The 19,309-nt window shown below is 42.8% G+C and overlaps 1 protein-coding gene across 3 annotated transcripts in view; it reads right to left on the bottom strand.

Annotated features, from left to right (window-relative positions):
• Positions 1–19,309, bottom strand: part of VAV1 (vav guanine nucleotide exchange factor 1) — a 100,259-nt gene that overhangs the window by 43,517 nt on the left and 37,433 nt on the right. For all 3 annotated transcript variants that reach the window (XM_040424627.1, XM_040424626.1, XM_040424625.1), the window contains exons 3-7: positions 16,358–16,416; positions 16,189–16,254; positions 7,857–7,977; positions 7,589–7,681; positions 7,424–7,492 (exon numbers count right to left, since the gene is read on the bottom strand). In XM_040424627.1, coding sequence (XP_040280561.1) covers positions 7,424–7,492; positions 7,589–7,681; positions 7,857–7,977; positions 16,189–16,254; positions 16,358–16,416 — 408 coding nt within the window. The remainder of the gene's footprint in view (positions 1–7,423; positions 7,493–7,588; positions 7,682–7,856; positions 7,978–16,188; positions 16,255–16,357; positions 16,417–19,309) is intronic.

Below are 19,309 nucleotides of genomic sequence, written 5' to 3'. Positions count from 1 at the left end.
GCTGTCACGGATGGTGTACAGGAAACAAGACAATGCAATACAATTAATGACTCACTGGATCCACAACTAAGGAACAAAAGGGAGACCCCTACATGAGTCCTGCCACTCTCCCTAATTGCTCAGCCTATGCGAACACCCCAAAGGTGGATGGGCGCATATCCACGTACCTCGGCTATCTAATACCTGAAGACCCTACAATAGTGAGAGGACGCGACCACCAGCTCCCTACACAAGACACGGAGGGAGTCAGGGTCACCTGACAGAAAATCACAAATAAAGGAACAGCACTTATCTTGCAGAGGACTGAGGAATAGAAACAGCATGCACACACACTCCAGGAAGTTGTATAAGCCGCAACCTAATGCATCCTGGGGAGGAACTTAAAGGGAAGCAATCAGTCCAACTGCATGACAGCTGAGATAGACTAACGAGATGAGGAACTTAACCAAAACAAAGAAACTCAAGGAGGAGGTTCTGGAAAGCTCCTGTCAGAGCTTCTTAACTGTCTGGTTGTGACAGTACCCCTCCCTCTACGAGTGGACTCCGGACACTCAGGGCCCACCTTCTCAGGATGGGACCTATGGAAAGCCCTGATGAGACGAGTGGCCTTAATGTCCGTCACTGGGACCCACATCCTCTCCTCAGGACCATAACCCTCCCAATGAACGAGGTACTGGAGGGAACCGCGGACAAGACGAGAATCCACAATCCTAGAGACCTGAAATTCAAGATTTCCATCAACTATAATCGGAGGAGGAGGCAAAGGCGAGGGTACAATAGGTTGAACATAAGGTTTCAATAAGGACTTATGAAAAACATTATGGATCTTCCAAGTCTGAGTAAGATCAAGACGGTAGGCAATAGGATTGATGACAGACAGGATCTTGTAAGGCCCAATAAACCTAGGACCCAACTTCCAGGAGGGAACCTTCAATTTGATATTCTTGGTAGACAACCACACCAGATCACCAACATTCAGGTCCGGACCAGGCACACGTCTCTTATCTGCCACACGCTTATATCTCTCACTCATGCTCTTTAGATTATCCTGAATCTTTTGCCAAATAGATGACAAAGACGAGGAGAATCTGTCCTCATCAGGTAAACCAGAAGACCACTCTCCCGAGAAAGTCCCAAACTGCGGATGAAACCCATATGCACCAAAAAATGGTGACTTATCAGAGGACTCCTGGCAACGGTTATTCAAAGCAAACTCAGCAAGGGACAAAAAAGAACACCAATCCTCCTGATTCTCCGCCACAAAACAGCGCAGATATGTCTCCAGATTCTGATTGACGCGCTCTGTCTGGCCATTCGACTGCGGGTGGAAAGCAGAAGAGAATGACAACCGAACCCCCAAGCGAGAACAGAAAGCCTTCCAGAATCTGGAAACAAACTGCGTGCCACTATCAGAGACTATGTCTGAAGGAATACCATGCAATTTGACAATGTGGTCAATACATGCCTGCGCCAGCGTCTAGCATTGGGCAAACCAGGAAAAGGGATGAAATGCACCATTTTGCTAAAACGGTCCACCACCACCAGAATCACAGTCTTCCCCGAGGAACGAGGCAAGTCCGTTATGAAGTCCATGGACAGATGTGTCCAAGGACGGGAAGGAATGGGTAAGGGAAGGAGAGGACCTGATGGCCGTGAATGAGGGACTTTGGCACGAGCGCAAGTCTCGCAAGCTGCCACAAAACTCTCAACCGACTTACGAAGTGCAGGCCACCAGAATCTCCGAGCGATGAGATCCAGTGTGGCTCTTGCCCCCGGGTGCCCAGCAAGGACCGTATCGTGGTGTTCCTTAAAAATCTTGTGTCTCAAAGCGAGAGGCACAAACAACCTCCCAGGAGGACAAAGATCAGGAGCCTCTGACTGGGCTGCCTGCACCTCTGCCTCCAATTCAGGAAAAAGAGCAGAGACCACCACACCTTCAGCCAAAATGGGACCCGGGTCTTCAAAATTCCCACCTCCCGGAAAACAACGTGACAGGGCATCTGCCTTCACATTCTTAACCCCAGGGCGGAACGTGACAACAAAATTAAACCTTGAAAAGAACAAAGACCATCTGGCCTGTCTCGGGTTCAGACGCTTGGCTGACTCCAAGTAGGCCAGATTTTTATGGTCAGTAAACACGGTAATAGGGTGTCTGGCTCCCTCTGGCCAATGGCGCCATTCCTCAAAAGCCAACTTGATGGCCAACAATTCCCTATCTCCCACAACATAATTTCTCTCTGCGGAGGAGAGTTTCTTCGAGAAAAAGGCACATGGTTGCCATTTGGCAGGAGAGGAACCCTGAGACAAGACCGCACCCACCCCTACCTCAGAAGCATCAACCTCAACTATGAAGGGTAACGAAATATCAGGTTGTACCAGGATGGGAGCGGAAGCAAAACTCTCCTTGATATTAGAAAAGGCCTTACGCGCCTCTACCGACCAGGAAGAAAAATCTACCCCCTTTCTGGTCATATCAGTGAGTGGTTTAACAACAGAGGAATAATTCAAAATAAATTTCCTGTAATAATTGGCAAAGCCCAAAAAACGCATCAGCGCCTTCTGATTCTCAGGAAGCTCCCACTCAAGCACAGCGCGGACCTTCTCGGGGTCCATGCGAAAACCAGAAGCGGAGAGAAGAAACCCCAGAAATTGAATTTCTGGAACCGCAAACACACATTTTTCCAGTTTCGCGTATAATTTATTCTCCCGGAGGATGAGCAAGACCTGACGTAAATGTTCCTTATGAGTCTTGAAATCAGGAGAAAAAATCAAAATGTCATCCAAATACACTAATACAAATTTTCCCATTAAATGATAAAAAATGCTGTTCACGAAATGCTGAAAATCGGCTGGGGCATTCATCAAACCAAAAGGCATAACCAAATTCTCAAAATGGCCCTCAGGGGTATTGAAAGCCGTCTTCCATTCATCTCCTTCTCTGACCCTGACCAGGTTGTATGCCCCTCTTAGGTCTAATTTGGAAAAGACTTTAGCCCCAACAACCTGGTTAAACAGGTCCGGGATCAGAGGAAGCGGATAAGGGTCACGAATAGTGATACTGTTCAGCTCCATGAAATCCAGACAATGTCTTAAAGAACCATCTTTTTTCTTAACAAAGAAAAAACCAGCGGCAACAGGTGACTTCGAGGGTCGTATGTGTCCTTTTCTCAGACTCTCAGAGATATAAGCACGCATAGCGACCCTCTCAGGTTGGGAAAGATTGTATAAACGAGATTTAGGCAGCTTGGCGCCTGGGATGAGATTAATAGGGCAATCGCACTCCCTGTGCGGGGGCAAATCCTGAACTCCACTCTCAGAGAAGACATCCGAAAATTCAGAGAGGAAAGGTGGTACAGTCTTAGTAGAAACCTCAGAAACAGATGTCATGAGGCAATTCTCTCTGCAAAAGTCACTCCAACCATTTATTTGCCTCGCTTGCCAATCAATGGTGGGGTTATGTTTAGTGAGCCAGGGTAGCCCCAACACTAGAGGAGTAGGCAAACCGCTAAGGACGAAACATGACACATCCTCAACATGAGCATCACTCACAATTAAACGGATATTGTGAACTATGCCCTTTAATGATTTCTGAGAAAGTGGAGCGGAATCAATAGCAAAAACAGGAATATCCTTTCCCAAAGTGCATACCTGGAAACCATGAGTTATTGCAAATTGATTATCAATGAGATTGACAGCTGCTCCACTATCCACAAAAATCAAAAAATGCTTTTGCTCTCTAGCGCCACCCTAGCAGGCAGGACAAAACGGGAACTACAAGCAAACGGAAAACCTTCAATTTCCGCCTCAACCCTGCCAATAGTAACAGACGGAACATTTTTAAAAGATTTTTTCCTTTTTGTTTCTTTATTACTCCCAGAAAACTGCCTGAATCTCCTAGAGGGACAAACATTTGCCAAATGATTTATACCTCCACAACAAAAACAAACCCTCCCATGCGGGCTGAATCTTCTATTGTCAGAGGCAATCAACCCCAGCTGCATGGGCTCCTGCTCAGAAGGGGCTGACAGCGACTGAGACCCCTGCGCACAGAAAGAGACCGCTGCACTGTCCCGGGACTGAGTATGACAGGAAGGAGAGATCTCTCCTCTCTCTCTAAGACGCCTGTCAATACGAACGGCCTGAGACATAGCAGAATCCAAGGAGGTAGGTCTCTCATGAAAGGCAAAAGCATCTTTCAATCCCTCAGAAAGACCATGGCAAAATTGACTTCGGAGTGCAGCATCATTCCAACCAGTATCAGCTGCCCATCTCCGAAATTCTGAGCAGTATATCTCTGCGGATTGTTTACCCTGGCATAACAGACGTAGTCTAGACTCAGCCAGAGCAATACGATCCGGATCATCATATATCTGACCCAGGGCTAAAAAGAATTCATCCACTGAACGGAGGGGCCGTGCCCCCTCCGGCAGCGAAAAGGCCCAGGATTGAGCGTTACCCCTGAGCAGCGATATAATGATCCCCACCCTCCGTTCTTCATCACCAGAGGAATGGGGAAGAAGGCGAAAATTGAGTTTGCAAGCCTCTCTAAAACGCACAAAATACTCACTACCCCCGGAGAACGTATCCGGGAGCGAGATCTTAGGCTCAGAACAAACTCCATGAACGCAAGCTGAACCGGTCACTTGAAACTGAGAAAAAGTCTTACGGAGATCAGCTACCTCCAATGAAAGACCCTGGAAGCGCTCAGCCAAAAGTGAAACCGGATCCATGCTTGAGACGGTTTTGGCGGCTTATAATGTCACGGATGGTGTACAGGAAACAAGACAATGCAATATAATTAATGACTCACTGGATCCACAACTAAGGAACAAAAGGGAGACCCCTACATGAGTCCTGCCACTCTCCCTAATTGCTCAGCCTATGCGAACACCCCAAAGGTGGATGGGCGCATATCCACGTACCTCGGCTATCTAATACCTGAAGACCCTACAATAGTGAGGGGACACGACCACCGGCTCCCTACACAAGACACGGAGGGAGACAGGGTCACCTGAAAATCCAGCAGACAGAAAATCACAAATAAAGGAACAGCACTTATCTTGCAGAGGACTGAGGAATAGAAACAGCATGCACACACACTCCAGGAAGTTGTATAAGCCGCAACCTAATGCATCCTGGGGAGGAACTTAAAGGCAAGCAATCAGTCCAACTGCATGACAGCTGAGATAGACTAACGAGATGAGGAACTTAACCAAAACAAAGAAACTCAAGGAGGAGGATCTGGAAAGCTCCTGTCAGAGCTTCTCAACTGTCTGGTTGTGACAGTAGCCCTAGTCTTAAAGGGTTTCTCCGAGCATTTTCCCTAATTTGCACTTGTTACTAACCTGTGGAGGGAAGATGTTTTGCATAGTACTTACCCTTCCTCGCTATGCTGACACCGCTGTCTCCCCTGCGCTTGCGAACACTATGGGCTCTTCTGCCAGGTCCCAACTGGATGTGGCCACTTCTTTTCCTTTGACTATAATGCAGCTGAACAGGAAAAGAAGCAGCCACATGCGGTAAGGACTTAGGTGTAAGAGCCGCAGCGTGTGCAAGCGCAGGGGAGACAGCAGCATCAGAGGAGCGAGGGAGGGTAAGTACTATGTAAAACATCTTCCCTCCACAGGTTAGTAACAAGTTCAAATTAGGGAAAATGCCTGAAGAAGCATTTAAGCCAGAGTGACAGAGATTTAAATGAATAAAATACTAGTATTACTTTTCCCACAAACTGATACAGTGTAGAATCTGCTCAGCATCTCCTGCTGTATAACATCATAGCGATGTCTTTCTCATGGCTACAGTTTCCTTTAGTATTGTTTCTCTCTGCAGAGACTGCCAGCTGGTGTAAAGATGGCATCTTACTGGCAGTCTTCCCAGAAAAAAAGACATGCAATTTGCAATTTGTCCACAAGAAAGAAAATCGTCTCTACAGTCACCTACAGGTAAGTACCCTGTAAGTTAATGTCTGACTCATTAAAGAGCCTTAAAACATGACTATATAATTTAGCCTTCAAAATATCTCTTGCCCCGTCAATACTCATTTTGGAGGAGGTTCTGGCTTGGCTAAAATCCCTAGTCACGATTCAAGGCTCTTTTTAATGGGTCGGGCATGGATTTACAGGGTAGCTACCTATAGGTGGCTGAGTTTCTTCTGGAGGAATGGTAAATTGTATTCAGCTATTTTATAACGTGTCAATTAAATTTCTACCCTTTTAGGTGGGAAAAGGTTTGGTTATAAAGGAGCTGAGAATTGTAGTTCATAGCTGAATAAAAGCACAGATTTATTTTCTTTGTATTTTATATGAAGGATCAGGATTGCATTATATCTTGGAGCTGCACAATGTTTGATATGCTAAGGGTAAATTCACCTGCTTCAAAATTGATGCATTTCTGCATCTGTATCATTCATCTGAATGGGGCTTGCAGAAATCCACGCACTTCCTGCAGAAAAAAACTGACCTGCAGCCTCTGCAATCTACTGTGTGTGTGAGAATATACTGTAAAAGGTCTTATTCGCGCACGGCCTGTTATACCTGAGTATATTCTCAAAATTATCCTTACTGTAATGATCTGTGATAACATCAAGAAGGGTAGAATTACTAGATACTCCGTTTTTGAATATTAAATTTTTTTTTTTTTAGGGGACTGACATGCTGTCATTCGATTGCTTATATCATAGACTGCAATACTATTGCAGTCTGTGGGATTTTTACTGTCTGTCTATTAAGCCCTGCCACAGGAAAGGATTAACAGGGAGTTACTATGGCAGGCTTGGGAGCTTTCATAAGAAATCGGCACCCAGTGATGTTGCCATGGGGTTGCCGATCGGAGGTCCGAGGGAGCACCCTCCCTCTGGCTAACATCTCAGATGCCACTGTTGATATTGACCATGGGATTTGGGATATCTCCAATTCCCTGTCATTATTGGCAGGTGTCAACTGTATTACACAGCTGCCATCTGCTGCGTATGGAGCGGGCTCAGCTTATGAGCGGCTCGCCTTTCCTGCACTGCTGACATATATGTACATAGTGAGGTTGGAAATGAGGTAGGCACAACCAGTTGGCTGTCACTTCCTCTTTGGCAACTCTAGATCCCCTCTACCCCTTTTTGTTTACTTTAAAAAAATAAATAAATTCATGAATAGTCGCTGCTGGCAGGAAGTGATCCATGGCTGTCATATGGTCTTAATTTACCACTATTACAGGTTTAAATAGTTTATTTCAAGCACTAAAGGCAGGAGCTAAATTTTTGTGGAGTTTTTGTTTAAAGCCTTAAAGGGGTTGTGCCACTAATAACAGTACTCGTGATCACTGGTGGACGCCTTTAAGGCATCATGATGTACCTGTGAATTTAATGTGAAGCTGATATTATACTGTAAAGGTCAATAATTATACACATTAATACAATATTACATGTAGTCACCTCTATATTGATGAATATGTCACTAATCTTTTCTCTCCGGAGGAAATTCTGAAGAGGCTTCATAAAATACTGGAAAAGAGAAATGATCCATCAACATTTCAGGAACAGAACATCACAGATACCAGTCTTCAGCTTTAACCCCACATCTACTGTGTAAATCATTACCTGGCAGATGGATCCAAGCGTGTCTGTGTATTTTTCCTCTGTCTGGTACAACTCCTGGAGGCAGCACCTTTTCATGTCATCTGTAGTCATTTTCTGTGGGACATTTACAGAAAATAGATGATGAAGACTTGTGTGAAACCAGTCATGTCATGGTATCTGTTAGGTAGCTATGGCCTAATCTGCTATATTTTGTTAGATTTATCAGTTATGTTAGCATGCTTTATGATGTCTTGTTGTACAGGCAGACACAACTAGCCATATTTTTTACCCCATCTCTTGGTGGTGCTGGTTGCTCATCGCCCTTCATGAGTACTTCATATATTTCATTGCCTTCCTCTTCATCCATGTCAACACAATCATAAAGTTCTTCATCTTCCTCCCCAGTGTCACTGTAAGAAATTATAGCATGCTGGTGTGATACATTTATTCTGATCGTATATTTTGTGTAAATTGTGTTGTAGTGTGGCCTACATACTGGGTCTTCCTTGCCCACAGCAACCAATCAGTTAAGCTTTCAGTTTCTATGGTGCACTGGAAAACTAAAACATGAATTCTGATTGAAGAGAATAGATGTGACGCACTGGACTAACTATTGACCCAAGAGGTGCACTCAGTCGAGTGGGCTCACCCAGTCCACTCAAAAAGAGAAATAAAATAGAACAAAAGTAACTGGGCACTCTCAGGATATCTGGACCATTTGAAATTTATTAACATATAATAGCATAGATGGTTCTTACTTTGCGACTTTCCAGTCAAATCTCCAGCTTCCCAAGTGGTCCAAATGTTGGGGTCCTGTCTAGGCTAGACGCGTTTCGGGGTTTAGAAGTACCCCTTCCTCAGTAGGAGATTTGACTGGAAAGTCGCAAAGTAAGAACTATCTGTCACACGAAAGGTATACTTGGAAAAGAAAGTGTAAGGCCTGATTCCATGGTGAAGGCCTGAACACATGTGCCAAACAATTGCCGGTGTGCGAGTTTACTACAAGATATGGGCTGCAAACTCAGAGGTCCATAACTGCATCTTTGTTGACTTATCAAAGGAGACGGTAAGACCGTACGATTTTATCCAGCAACTATTTTCCAGCGATTTAAAAACCGCATTACTATTCCAGTGGGACGCTGCTGGTGGATGCTATTAGCGGGACGCCGCTTGAGTTTGTTCTTTGATTGCGCATTGGGACTTTGCTTATTTTCGGATATCCCTGTTATATATCGAAAGGGACGTATGTAAAGGACATTGGATTATCGCCAAAAATTTAAAATATTAGACTTTCCCATAAGAATATCTGCCGAATATTCGTACGAATTATTGAATATTCTATTTTATTCCTCGAATTTTAGTATTTTATATTTTAGTATTTGCCATATTAGACCACTGCATATTGTGTTTTATGGTGTAGTGGATAGGTATTTTAAATCACAGTTTTATATTATCATTGTCAGTAAGTACAGTTATTCATGCTATTATATGTTAATAAATTTCAATGGTCCAGATATCCTGAGAGTGCCCAGTTACTTTTGTTCTAGGAATTCTGATTGGTTGCAAGAGGCAACAAAGACATTCTTATGCAGGGAAATATTGATACTTGGTGCCCATAGTACATTAGGTAACAACCCAGGGGCTTCAAAAGATCAAACCATGTAACCCGGAGGTTGCTTGCTAAAACCTCAATGAAATTATAACAAATACGAGCTTATATTTGTCATAAACACAGCTGTTTCGGCTCCAGACTTACTTTTTTGGGTCAGCCTATAGTTACCAGTGTCCATCTGATTATTTTATTTTTTGTTATTTAGTAACAATAACTGAGCCCCCTCCATCTTTCAGGTTTCTCTGGTGAGAGACCCATCCTACACCTCTCAAGGGCTCATGCACACGACCGTTGTTTGGGTCCATACCCGAGCTGCAGTTTTTGTGGCTCCGATGCGGACCCATTCACTTCAATGAGGCCACAAAAGATTCGGACAGCACTCCGTTTTGCAGACCAGAATAGGCATTTCTATAATGGGCTGCTTGTTCCATTCCAGAAATTTCGGAACACACACGGCTGGCATCCATGTTTTATGGATCCACGATTTGCGTGACTCTAAATATCATCTGGTATCAGTGACTAAATATTATTTTTTCATTAACTTGTACACCAAGGAATTCAGGGAAGTGTAGTTCAATGGGTACATCAGGAAGTAACTCTCTTCTCCTCCTATTTTCTTTTTATTAGAAATCAATCAAGCATTGCTTAAAAATGGCCCTGTGAGAAAACTGAAACGTCGGATCTGTGCACATGGGCGAATAAAATATACTTTTTCATCAACTGGGAGTGCTGCAGAGTTTTTTTATTATGTATATATATATATATATACACTACTCAAAAAGTTAGGGATATTTGGCTTTCGGGTGAAGTTTATGGAAAACATAAAAAGTTCACGCTACAGTGATATTCTATCATGAAAGTAGGGCATTTAAGTACAAGCATGCAATGGTGATCTCCTCATCTCAAACAATTTAAAGAAACAAAAGCCAACAACAGTGGTGAGTATAGCCCAGCAAACAATTTCAATGTCTCAGCATCAATTACAGCTTGACAATGACATCTCATGCTGTTCACAAGTCGACTTATTGTCTGCTGAGGCATGCCATCCCACTCTTCTTGAAGGGCAGCCCTCAGGTCATTGAGGTTCTGGGGTACAGAGTTATGAGCCTCTACATGGCGACTCAGCTAATCCCATAGGTTTTCAATGGGATTCAGGTCTGGAGAAAGTGCAGGCCACTCCATTTGAGGTACCCCAGTCTCCAGCAGCCATTCCCTAATGATGCGACCTTGATGAGCTGGCGCATTGACGTCCATGATGAGGAAATTAGGCCTGTGTTGTTCATGCAGAGGCACAATGACTGGATTAATGATGTTATTTAAGTAGTATGAGCTTGTCACTGTATCATTTACAAACTGTAGGGCAGTTCTGTATTGACTAGACACGCCTGCCCACACTGTAACACCACCACCACCAAATGCTCGTCTGGTGACAACAGTGGCTGATGCATAGCGCTCTTCTTGATGTCTCCAACATCGTTGGCAGCCATCATTTCTGTTCAGTGTGAATCGATTTTCATCAGTGAACAGCACTGAGGCCCACTGGTCCCTCGTCCAGTGTAGATGCTCCCTGTCCCATGCAAGATGATGACGCATGTGCCTGGTGGTGTGATCAGGTACCCTTGCAGGTTGTCTAGTATGCAGACCATGCTAATGTTAACAGTTTCAAATGGTCTGACGTGACACTTGGATGCCTCCTACCTCCCTTAAATATGCCTGGAGTTTTGTAGCATTCATTATCCGATTCTGCAGGGCATTGTTCACAATGAAGTGGTCATCAGTGTGGGATGTGGCCAAAGGATATCCACGTCTATGCCTTTCTGTGACTCTTCCAGTCTCTCTGTTTCTCTGCTGAAACCTGCTGATGACACTCTGTGACACTCTAAGCTCAGTGGCCACTTCCTTCTGAGAACATCCTGCTTGAAGCCTTGCAATGGCGAGGTACTGTTGATCAATTGTTAGGTGTCGTCTTGGTCTCATGATGTCAAAATGTGAACAGCATTATGAGGAGGACTGTTTAAATACCAATTCTAATTGAACCAGGAAATTTATTGTGCAATTCATGGATCAAACACCTGTTGTGAATTTTGCCATTCAGCTCCTTGTTAGAGAACAGCAAGTTTTGCAAAAAGTACATTGAATAGTTGGACATGTGCATTCAAAAGTTTAGAGAAGGTCACATTTAGTTCATCTGTAAAGGATAGATTTTAGGTTCATTCTGAAATTTCACCCACAAGCCAAATATCCCTTACTTTTTGGAGTATTATCTTATGTATAATTTTTATATATTGTATCCTGTTTTGTGGTAATGACTTGTGATTCCATATAGCCCTCATGTGGTATACATCTTCTTACAAGATGCCCTAGTATTTGCTTGGCAACAAGTTGAATAAAATGGTCAGACATGCCTAAAGGACACTCTTGGTATACAATTGACTCATTATAGGCTGTGCATACACTGGAAGCATGACATACGAGAACTACATATGTGATAAGTAAGTTGTTACACACTTACAAGATTTTTTAGAGAGGTTTTCAGGGAATTAAAAATTTATTGCGTATCCTCCGGATGAGTAATCAATATAAGATTGGTAGGAGTCTCGCTTTCAGCGCACCCACCAATCAGCTGGACCATTGGGCCACGGCACTTGGGTGAGCACTGCAAAGTTCTTTAATTAAATGAGTTTGGCTGAAATACCAAACAAAGCAATAATATAATGTATAGCTCTGTGCTTGGTATATTGGAAAAGCCGCAGTACTCATCTGAGCGCCGTGGCCCCTTAAAACAGTGGACTGACAGGAGAACTGGGAGTCGGACTCCTACTGATCTGATATTATTGACCTATCCTGAAGATCCTGAAGTCATCAGTATGTAGAGGGGTTTTACTGGAGTAGAATATTAATGACCTATCCTCAGATCATCAATATGGCATTAGTGGGGGTCCACCTGACACCCCGTTCATAAGCAACCTCCTCACAGCACACCAAGCACAGTGCTATATATTAATATAAGGCAAGCAGCAGGCACAACCACCTTCTGGAGAATATAACAGCAATTTAATTCAATAATAATAAAATATCGTATCAGCAATACTAAAATATCATATCAGCAATTCGATCTCTTTATGGCCCAATGGGAACGTGAGCTGATTGAGCCACGGCTGAGGGCCGGCCTGGTCCTATGGCGGAGGTATATCGATGATATCCTTTTTATCTGGAATGGGAGAGAAAATGACCTGACAGACTTTGTATCTGAACTCAACCAAAATGATAAAAACTTAATCTTCACTGCCAATATTAACAAACAGCAGATAGAATTTCTCGACCTATGTATCACAGTAGAAGAATAAAACTTATTTGCAGCACATACTATAAACAGGTGACACGAAATAGTTATATTTTACATACTAGCTGTCACCTCCCGAGATGGTTAGCGAACATACCAGTGAGTCAATTTAGATGTCTCAAACTTAACTGTACACTTGAAAGAAATTTTGAAGAGGAGGCTGAACAAATGAGGAAAAACTTTGATACTAAACAATATCCACCGAATCTCTTACAAAATGCCTTGAATAAAGTAAAAGCGATGGATAGAGCCTCCTTCTTTAAAGAAAAAACTAGTACAGAACAAAAGGAAGGTGGAGAGGAGAAAATTTGACTTATCCTCCCCTTTAATTCCCAATATACGAAGATTGAGAATTTAATTAAAACCCACTGGCATCTCTTACGTGAGGATAAAATAATTGGCCCCTCTTTACCTATTCACCCTGAGATTACATATACAAAAGTCCCCTCTCTAGCAGTCAAAATAGCCCCAACTATAAAAAATAAAAAGAATGTTGAATCTGGCACTACTGCCAAAGGGGCAGGTCTACAAGGGTTCTTTAGATGTGGAAGCTGTTCTAACTGTAAAATCACAAACAATTATAAAAAAACAGAACAAGTTATATCGACAAGCAACAACTACAAATGGGAAATTAAGGAGTTCCTAACATGTAATACCACCAATGTGATCTATTTACTTCAATGTACATGTGACAAACAATATACAGGGAGGACGAAGAGAACTTTAAAAAAAAAAAAAGAAAAGAGCACATTGCTAACATACGTAAGGGTTATGAAAAACACACTGTATGGAGACATTTTAAGATACATCATGATCAAGATCCGAGTGCATTATGATATGTAGCTTTAGAAAGAGTACAACCAAATTGGAGAGGAGGAAATCATATTATGCGTATGTCTCGCAAAGAATCCTAGAGGATTTTTGAATTTGGTACGTTGGTTCCAAAGGGACTTAATGCAGATCTAGAGGTATTTGGTTTTTTATAAACATTGGCTACCTGGGACCGATGGGACATCACAGTCCGGCTGTTTCATTTCCAGCACTCTGATCTCCCCTTGCTCCCAGGTCCCAATAAATTCTACTTACATTGAAATTATTCTGCTCACAATATCCAGTGGAACCAACAAGAAATAAGACCAAAATGAAAAAATATATAACCTACTAGACAAATCGAAAACATATCACATATTAAAAAAAAAAAAAAAAAACGCTGAAAAAACACATTGAAATGGTAATAACTATAAGTTTGGGAACCATATATAACTGGCTTAATGTTAATGAAAGTCTTTTTATATTTTTATTATATTTTAATAATGTTTGCTTTTCACTTTGATCTCATCTGATATCACCTTTATATGCATATATGGAATCCAATTCACATTTTATTTGAGGTCCAATTAAGGAGCCCTATAAAAATGCCTGGAGGAGCGCAGTTCTGGATCTACTGAGGAAGTGGCAAGTCGCCTCGAAACGCGTCTAGCGAATAACTGCGACTTCAATACTACTACTACTACCGGCAAAAGAATTGTGCGCACAAAAGAGATTCTCAATACAGCTTTACAGGACCTACGGATCACCTGACCATAACAGCAAACCAGCTGACTTGATCACCTGACTTGTCCACCAGGAACATCTGACCTGCCGTGTCATTAGACACACCCACCAAGCTTTACAGCGGAGCGGTCTGAACACGTGAAGTCAGCGTCCTGGTAAATGGCTCTCTGCTCCCTGGGTTGTACACGTGAGTAGGCAGCACCTGCAGATACCACTAAAGGACACTCCAGTTGTCATCAAGCGGTAAGAGTCTCATTGAGACGTGTCAAAACGTTGAACACAATATAGTATTATGTGACTCTATACACGTAGCTGTATCAGGTAATTGGCGGTGATTCCCATTACCCTACATATTTAAAGTGAGACTTCCTCAATCTGTTACCATAAGGAGAGCTTCTACTCAAGATAAGGAGCATGGGCCTTTGATATACATATAATCAGAGACACTATACTTGCACAGTCCCTTCATTCAGAGCATCTATTGTGGACTGAATGTCCATTGCTGCCAGTATTGCTGCTAATATTCATTATCGGATTGAATTGCTGCTGGTTTTGATTATTGGATTCTCCTTTTTACCATTGGACCCAATTGCTTTTTATTGTATTGTATTGCTGATATGATATTTTTTATTATGGAATTGCTGATATGATATTTTAGTATTGCTGATATGATATTTTATTATTATTATTGAATTAAAGGGAACATGTCACCTGGAAAAGACAATTTACACTAATCACAGTACCTTAAAGTATCTCTCCTAGTGTACCCAAAGATGTATTCATATCTTCTTTCTGCGTTGTGCTGTCTCATAAAATCGACTTATAAAACTGTGTTTGGCACCTTTTTGAAGTCGTGCTGAAGTCACGGGGGCAGCGGCCTCCTTGACTCAACCGTCGGATAAGCCCGCCCCTATGCCGCTCCTCCGCATATTGATGGACATTTTTCCCTGTAGCCGTGACCGCGCTCTTCTCGCGCATGTGCCGTGCGCGTCCTGCCGCAGCGCGATCCCGGGTGACAGGTTCCCTTTAAATTGCTGTTATATTCTCCAGAAGGTGGTTGTGCCTGCTGCTTGCCTTATATTAGTTCCTCTCTTCTTTACTGGGTAGGTAACCCAGTGAGCAGAGCACCCGCCGTTATCTATCCATCTAAGTGTTGAGCCTCTCATCCATTTATTCTACAGTGCTATATATTGTATAGCGACTGTGCTTGGTATTGCAGCCCAGTAACATTCAATTGAATGGGACTGGGGTGCACCTAGGCCATGTGACCAATGGAAGTGATGTGATTAACCTAGGAAGATGCTGCAGTATTCACCAAAGCACCGCTTTGAATCAGCTGATCGGTGGGGGTGCTGGAAGACAGACCCCCACCAGTCAGATAATGATGACCTATGCTGTGGATACGTCATCAATATTGTACTCGTGGAAAACCCTTTTAATCATTTAAATGGTCACTAACTTTTCACAGAGCTTTGCATAAATCAATAGTAAAAGTGACCATAAGAAACTTTGTAATATATCTTATCAGTGAGAAATGTCTAGTTCTCATGCTATCAACTGCCCCCCCCCCCCCCCAATCCTAGCCAAATGATGGCTCAGCTCCACTGAAGTATATTATAACACATGTCAATGTATGTCTGTGGAGGGGGAGTGGGAGGAGTGAAGAAGTTATTTATATCTCAGTCCAAGTGCTTTATTCACAACCATACAGGTCAGTACTGTGTAACGTCCTCCATATTCCAGGAGCAGATTCTCCTCTACTTTCTGTGTGCAGTGGAGAACTGCAAACTAGACCTAGGTGAACTGTATACCAGATATTAAACATGCACAGGGGAAAACTGCTAGAAAATGGCAGATACAAGTGATATAGTTGCCAGATATAGTGTTATTCTTCATGTTCACACACTGTACTACAAATTAATGTAAAGTTTATTAAAAGGTTAGGTGCACTTTGAGGATTTACAAAGGCAAAATCCTACAAAATCATATGGCAACAAGGGAACATTTGGTGCAATTCTCAAAACTGAAAATTGAATATCATATTAGCTATAGTAAATCAAGGTTTGGCTGCTTTTGGTGTAATTACTTGAGCTCTGGGTTGTTCTAACTTACTCAATTTGGTCAGAGAGACCACTGTAGATGTCATCATCTGCTTCATAATCCTCAGTAGGGAATGACCTGAGAAGAAACGAGCACAGGTCATGTAATCATTATATAACACATAGGTGTCATTTGAAAAAAATTCACACAAAACCTTCAGTAAAATAAATTCAGTACTTACAAAACACCTTTACGTTGTGCAATTTGACTCCAGGATAACAAGGACAGTGTGTTAATAACCTATAATCAGACAAAGTTAAAAGACAGGAATGTTGATTTGTTTAAAACATAACATGATAGGTCATCAATATGATGGGAGTCTGAAACCCAGCAATCCACCAATCAGCTGCACTCAGCAGCCAACGGTGCAGGAAATAACACAGTGGATGGACCCAGAAGCAGACAGCTCCATTCATAGCCATGCCGGGTTGCTGCAGCTCAGCTCCCATTCATGAACTGCAGTACAGTTAAAGGATAACTGTCACATTTAGACCCTAATTTCAATTTTCATATATGTAGTTACTAATAACATGATATTCCAGAATCAGTTACTATTAGACTGACTTACCCCATATTTAATAAGATTCAACCAGTCTGCATAAAACTGCAATTTCACTATTTAGTTAAGATGGCCGCCACTGCCCTCACCCTGAGGCTAATCCCGCCTGCCCTCACTAGCCAGTAACAATAGCCCCCAAAAGTGTCAGTAATCAGAGCCCTCCCCCCTAAAGGGTTAATCTCCTGCAGCACAAAGGGGTCCTCTTATCACATGTTGCTTTCATTTATACACTGAGCAGATGGCAGATCTCCCTTCCCTGTTGTGCGCTGCTCCAACTCTGCATTCTCCAGCTCTGCTGAGTGAGGGAGCGTCTGCCAAACGCAGGGACAGGGAGAAGTGCACACAGCCCAGGCACTGTTATCAGCTGCTGGGGAGGACCTGGCTTTAATCATTTACTTACAGTCCCTGGCTGTCAGTAATGTGACCCTGCACGCTGCGTGCTCCTTCTATCAACAGATAGACGGACCATGCCTAGCAACCCTATTTTAAGCACAGGTAAAAGTAGGCAGTACAGGGAACAAAAATGTGGAATTAAGGGGTGATTGAATACCCAGTGAAAAGTTGAAATAGGGCCACCAAGGTGATATTAATCACCACAATCCAATACTCCAAAAAAAAAAAAAAAATACGACAGTTATCCTTTAAGCAAGTGTGGTTCTTATTCATTCTGGTTTACTGTGTAGCCACCCACCATTTGCCAGGTTTACGGCAAATGAGAAAGGGCAGACTTTACTCTGGTTCTCTAGTTAGTAGAGCAAAATCCCCAATAACCCTGTTCTTCCCATTAGGCAAAAGAACTTCCTTCGGTTTGCAACTTCTTTTTTAACATACCAGACAAGATGGCCCATGCTGGTGAATAATTGAACATCAGAAATTCAAGAGCATGATGAACTGTCCTCCCCTGGCCTAGACAAACATTTAGATCCTGAGGTCAGTATGGGCCCTATGTTGGAGGCTTGGACAGAGAGATGGCAAATGAGGCATGACACCAATAAATGTAAAGTTAAACATTTGTTATGGGGCTGACTACATAGAAAATAAAACATTGGGTAACACAGACATGGAAAAGGACTTGGGTATTTTAGTTGACAGTAAACTTAATTGTAGCAACCAGTGTCAGGTAGCTGCTGCCAAGGCCAATAAGATAATGGATTGCATCAAAGGGGCATAGATGCCTGTGATGAGAACATAGTCCTACCACTTTACAAATCACTAGTCAGACCACACATGGGGTATTGTGTACAGTTCTGGGCTCCTGTGAACAAGAAAGACATAGCAGTGGTTGAGCAGGTTCAAAGGCAGTAAATAAAGTAATCATGAATACCAGTAATATGTGTTAGCTTTCTGTGCATAGAAAAACCATTCTTCTCTATCTGGTAATGCAATAGCTTAGTAGTTGCATGTAGAGATCCTAAGTTCAATAAGGATATGCTATAATATTATAAAAATAAAAGGCCTTACTATATTGAGAATAGTGTTTTTTTTTTACTTAGAAAACTAAAACCTATTACTGGTTTATTCACAGGCACAATATGTATTCGTTTTCTGAGCTTTATAAAAAAAAAAAAGGTGTTAAATGAGAGAGAAAAAAATATCGGAAAAAAATATCTGACATATTCAAACCTTGGATCTCTTCATGCAAGGCTGACCTCTTATCACCAGTGATGGCCAGTTCGCCGTGTTCGCCCGTGAACACATGCGGGCTGCCATCTTAAATCACAAGTCCGGCGATGCATAGGTAAGTCCTTACCTGTGCCTGCGCCGCGAGCCGGTCTGAAACAAATGTGGTCACCGGGAGCAGGCAGTTCCGAGAACAGCCCGATGAAGGCCCCCGGCGGCTGTTCTCGGAACTGCCTGCTCCCGGGGACCACATTTGTTTCAGACCGGCTCGCGGCGCAGGCACAGGTAAGGACTTACCTATGCATCGCCGGACTTGTGATTTAAGATGGCAGCCCGCATGTGTTCGCGGGCGAACTGGCCATCACTGCTTATCACTAAGCTATAGCATCACCATATAGAATGATTTTTCCATGCTCAGAAAGCTAACACATATTACTGGTGTCTTTATAATCAAATATTGTGCCTGTGAATAAAGCAGTAATATGGATATTAGCTATGTCAATGTGGTAAGGCTATAGTAAGTAGTGTATATGCATGAACATACTAGGACAAAGCTCCAGGATACAGCTTTGCCCTCAGCATGCTGATGTCTAACCCTGTCAATCAAGGGGAGGGGGCGTGTGCAAAGCACAGGGGGTGTTTCCAAGAAGCGTTTAAAGGATTCAGACCCTCCTCTGGTGCTCCAACTTGCTCTTTTGCATATGAATAAAAACACAGATATCTCTGCAGCTCTTTAGCATACAGACATAAAAAAGGTATCATTTGATCCCTACCAGGCAGTATACCTGGTTTATTAGGGTTGATCACGCTGACAGAGCCTCTATAATCTGAGTGACAGATATTCACGCTGCGCCAACCACCTTGATGGCACCAGGAAATTTCTCTCTTGGTGTAGGTGGTATATGACCCCATACCGCCTTGCAAAAATATATCCCAACTCTCCAGCCATATGTT

The sequence above is a fragment of the Bufo bufo genome, chromosome 3 (assembly GCF_905171765.1).
Source record: "Bufo bufo chromosome 3, aBufBuf1.1, whole genome shotgun sequence".
Classification (NCBI taxonomy): domain Eukaryota; kingdom Metazoa; phylum Chordata; class Amphibia; order Anura; family Bufonidae; genus Bufo; species Bufo bufo.
Note: the sequence above shows the minus strand (reverse complement) of the source record. Positions and strands in the feature narration are given on the sequence as shown.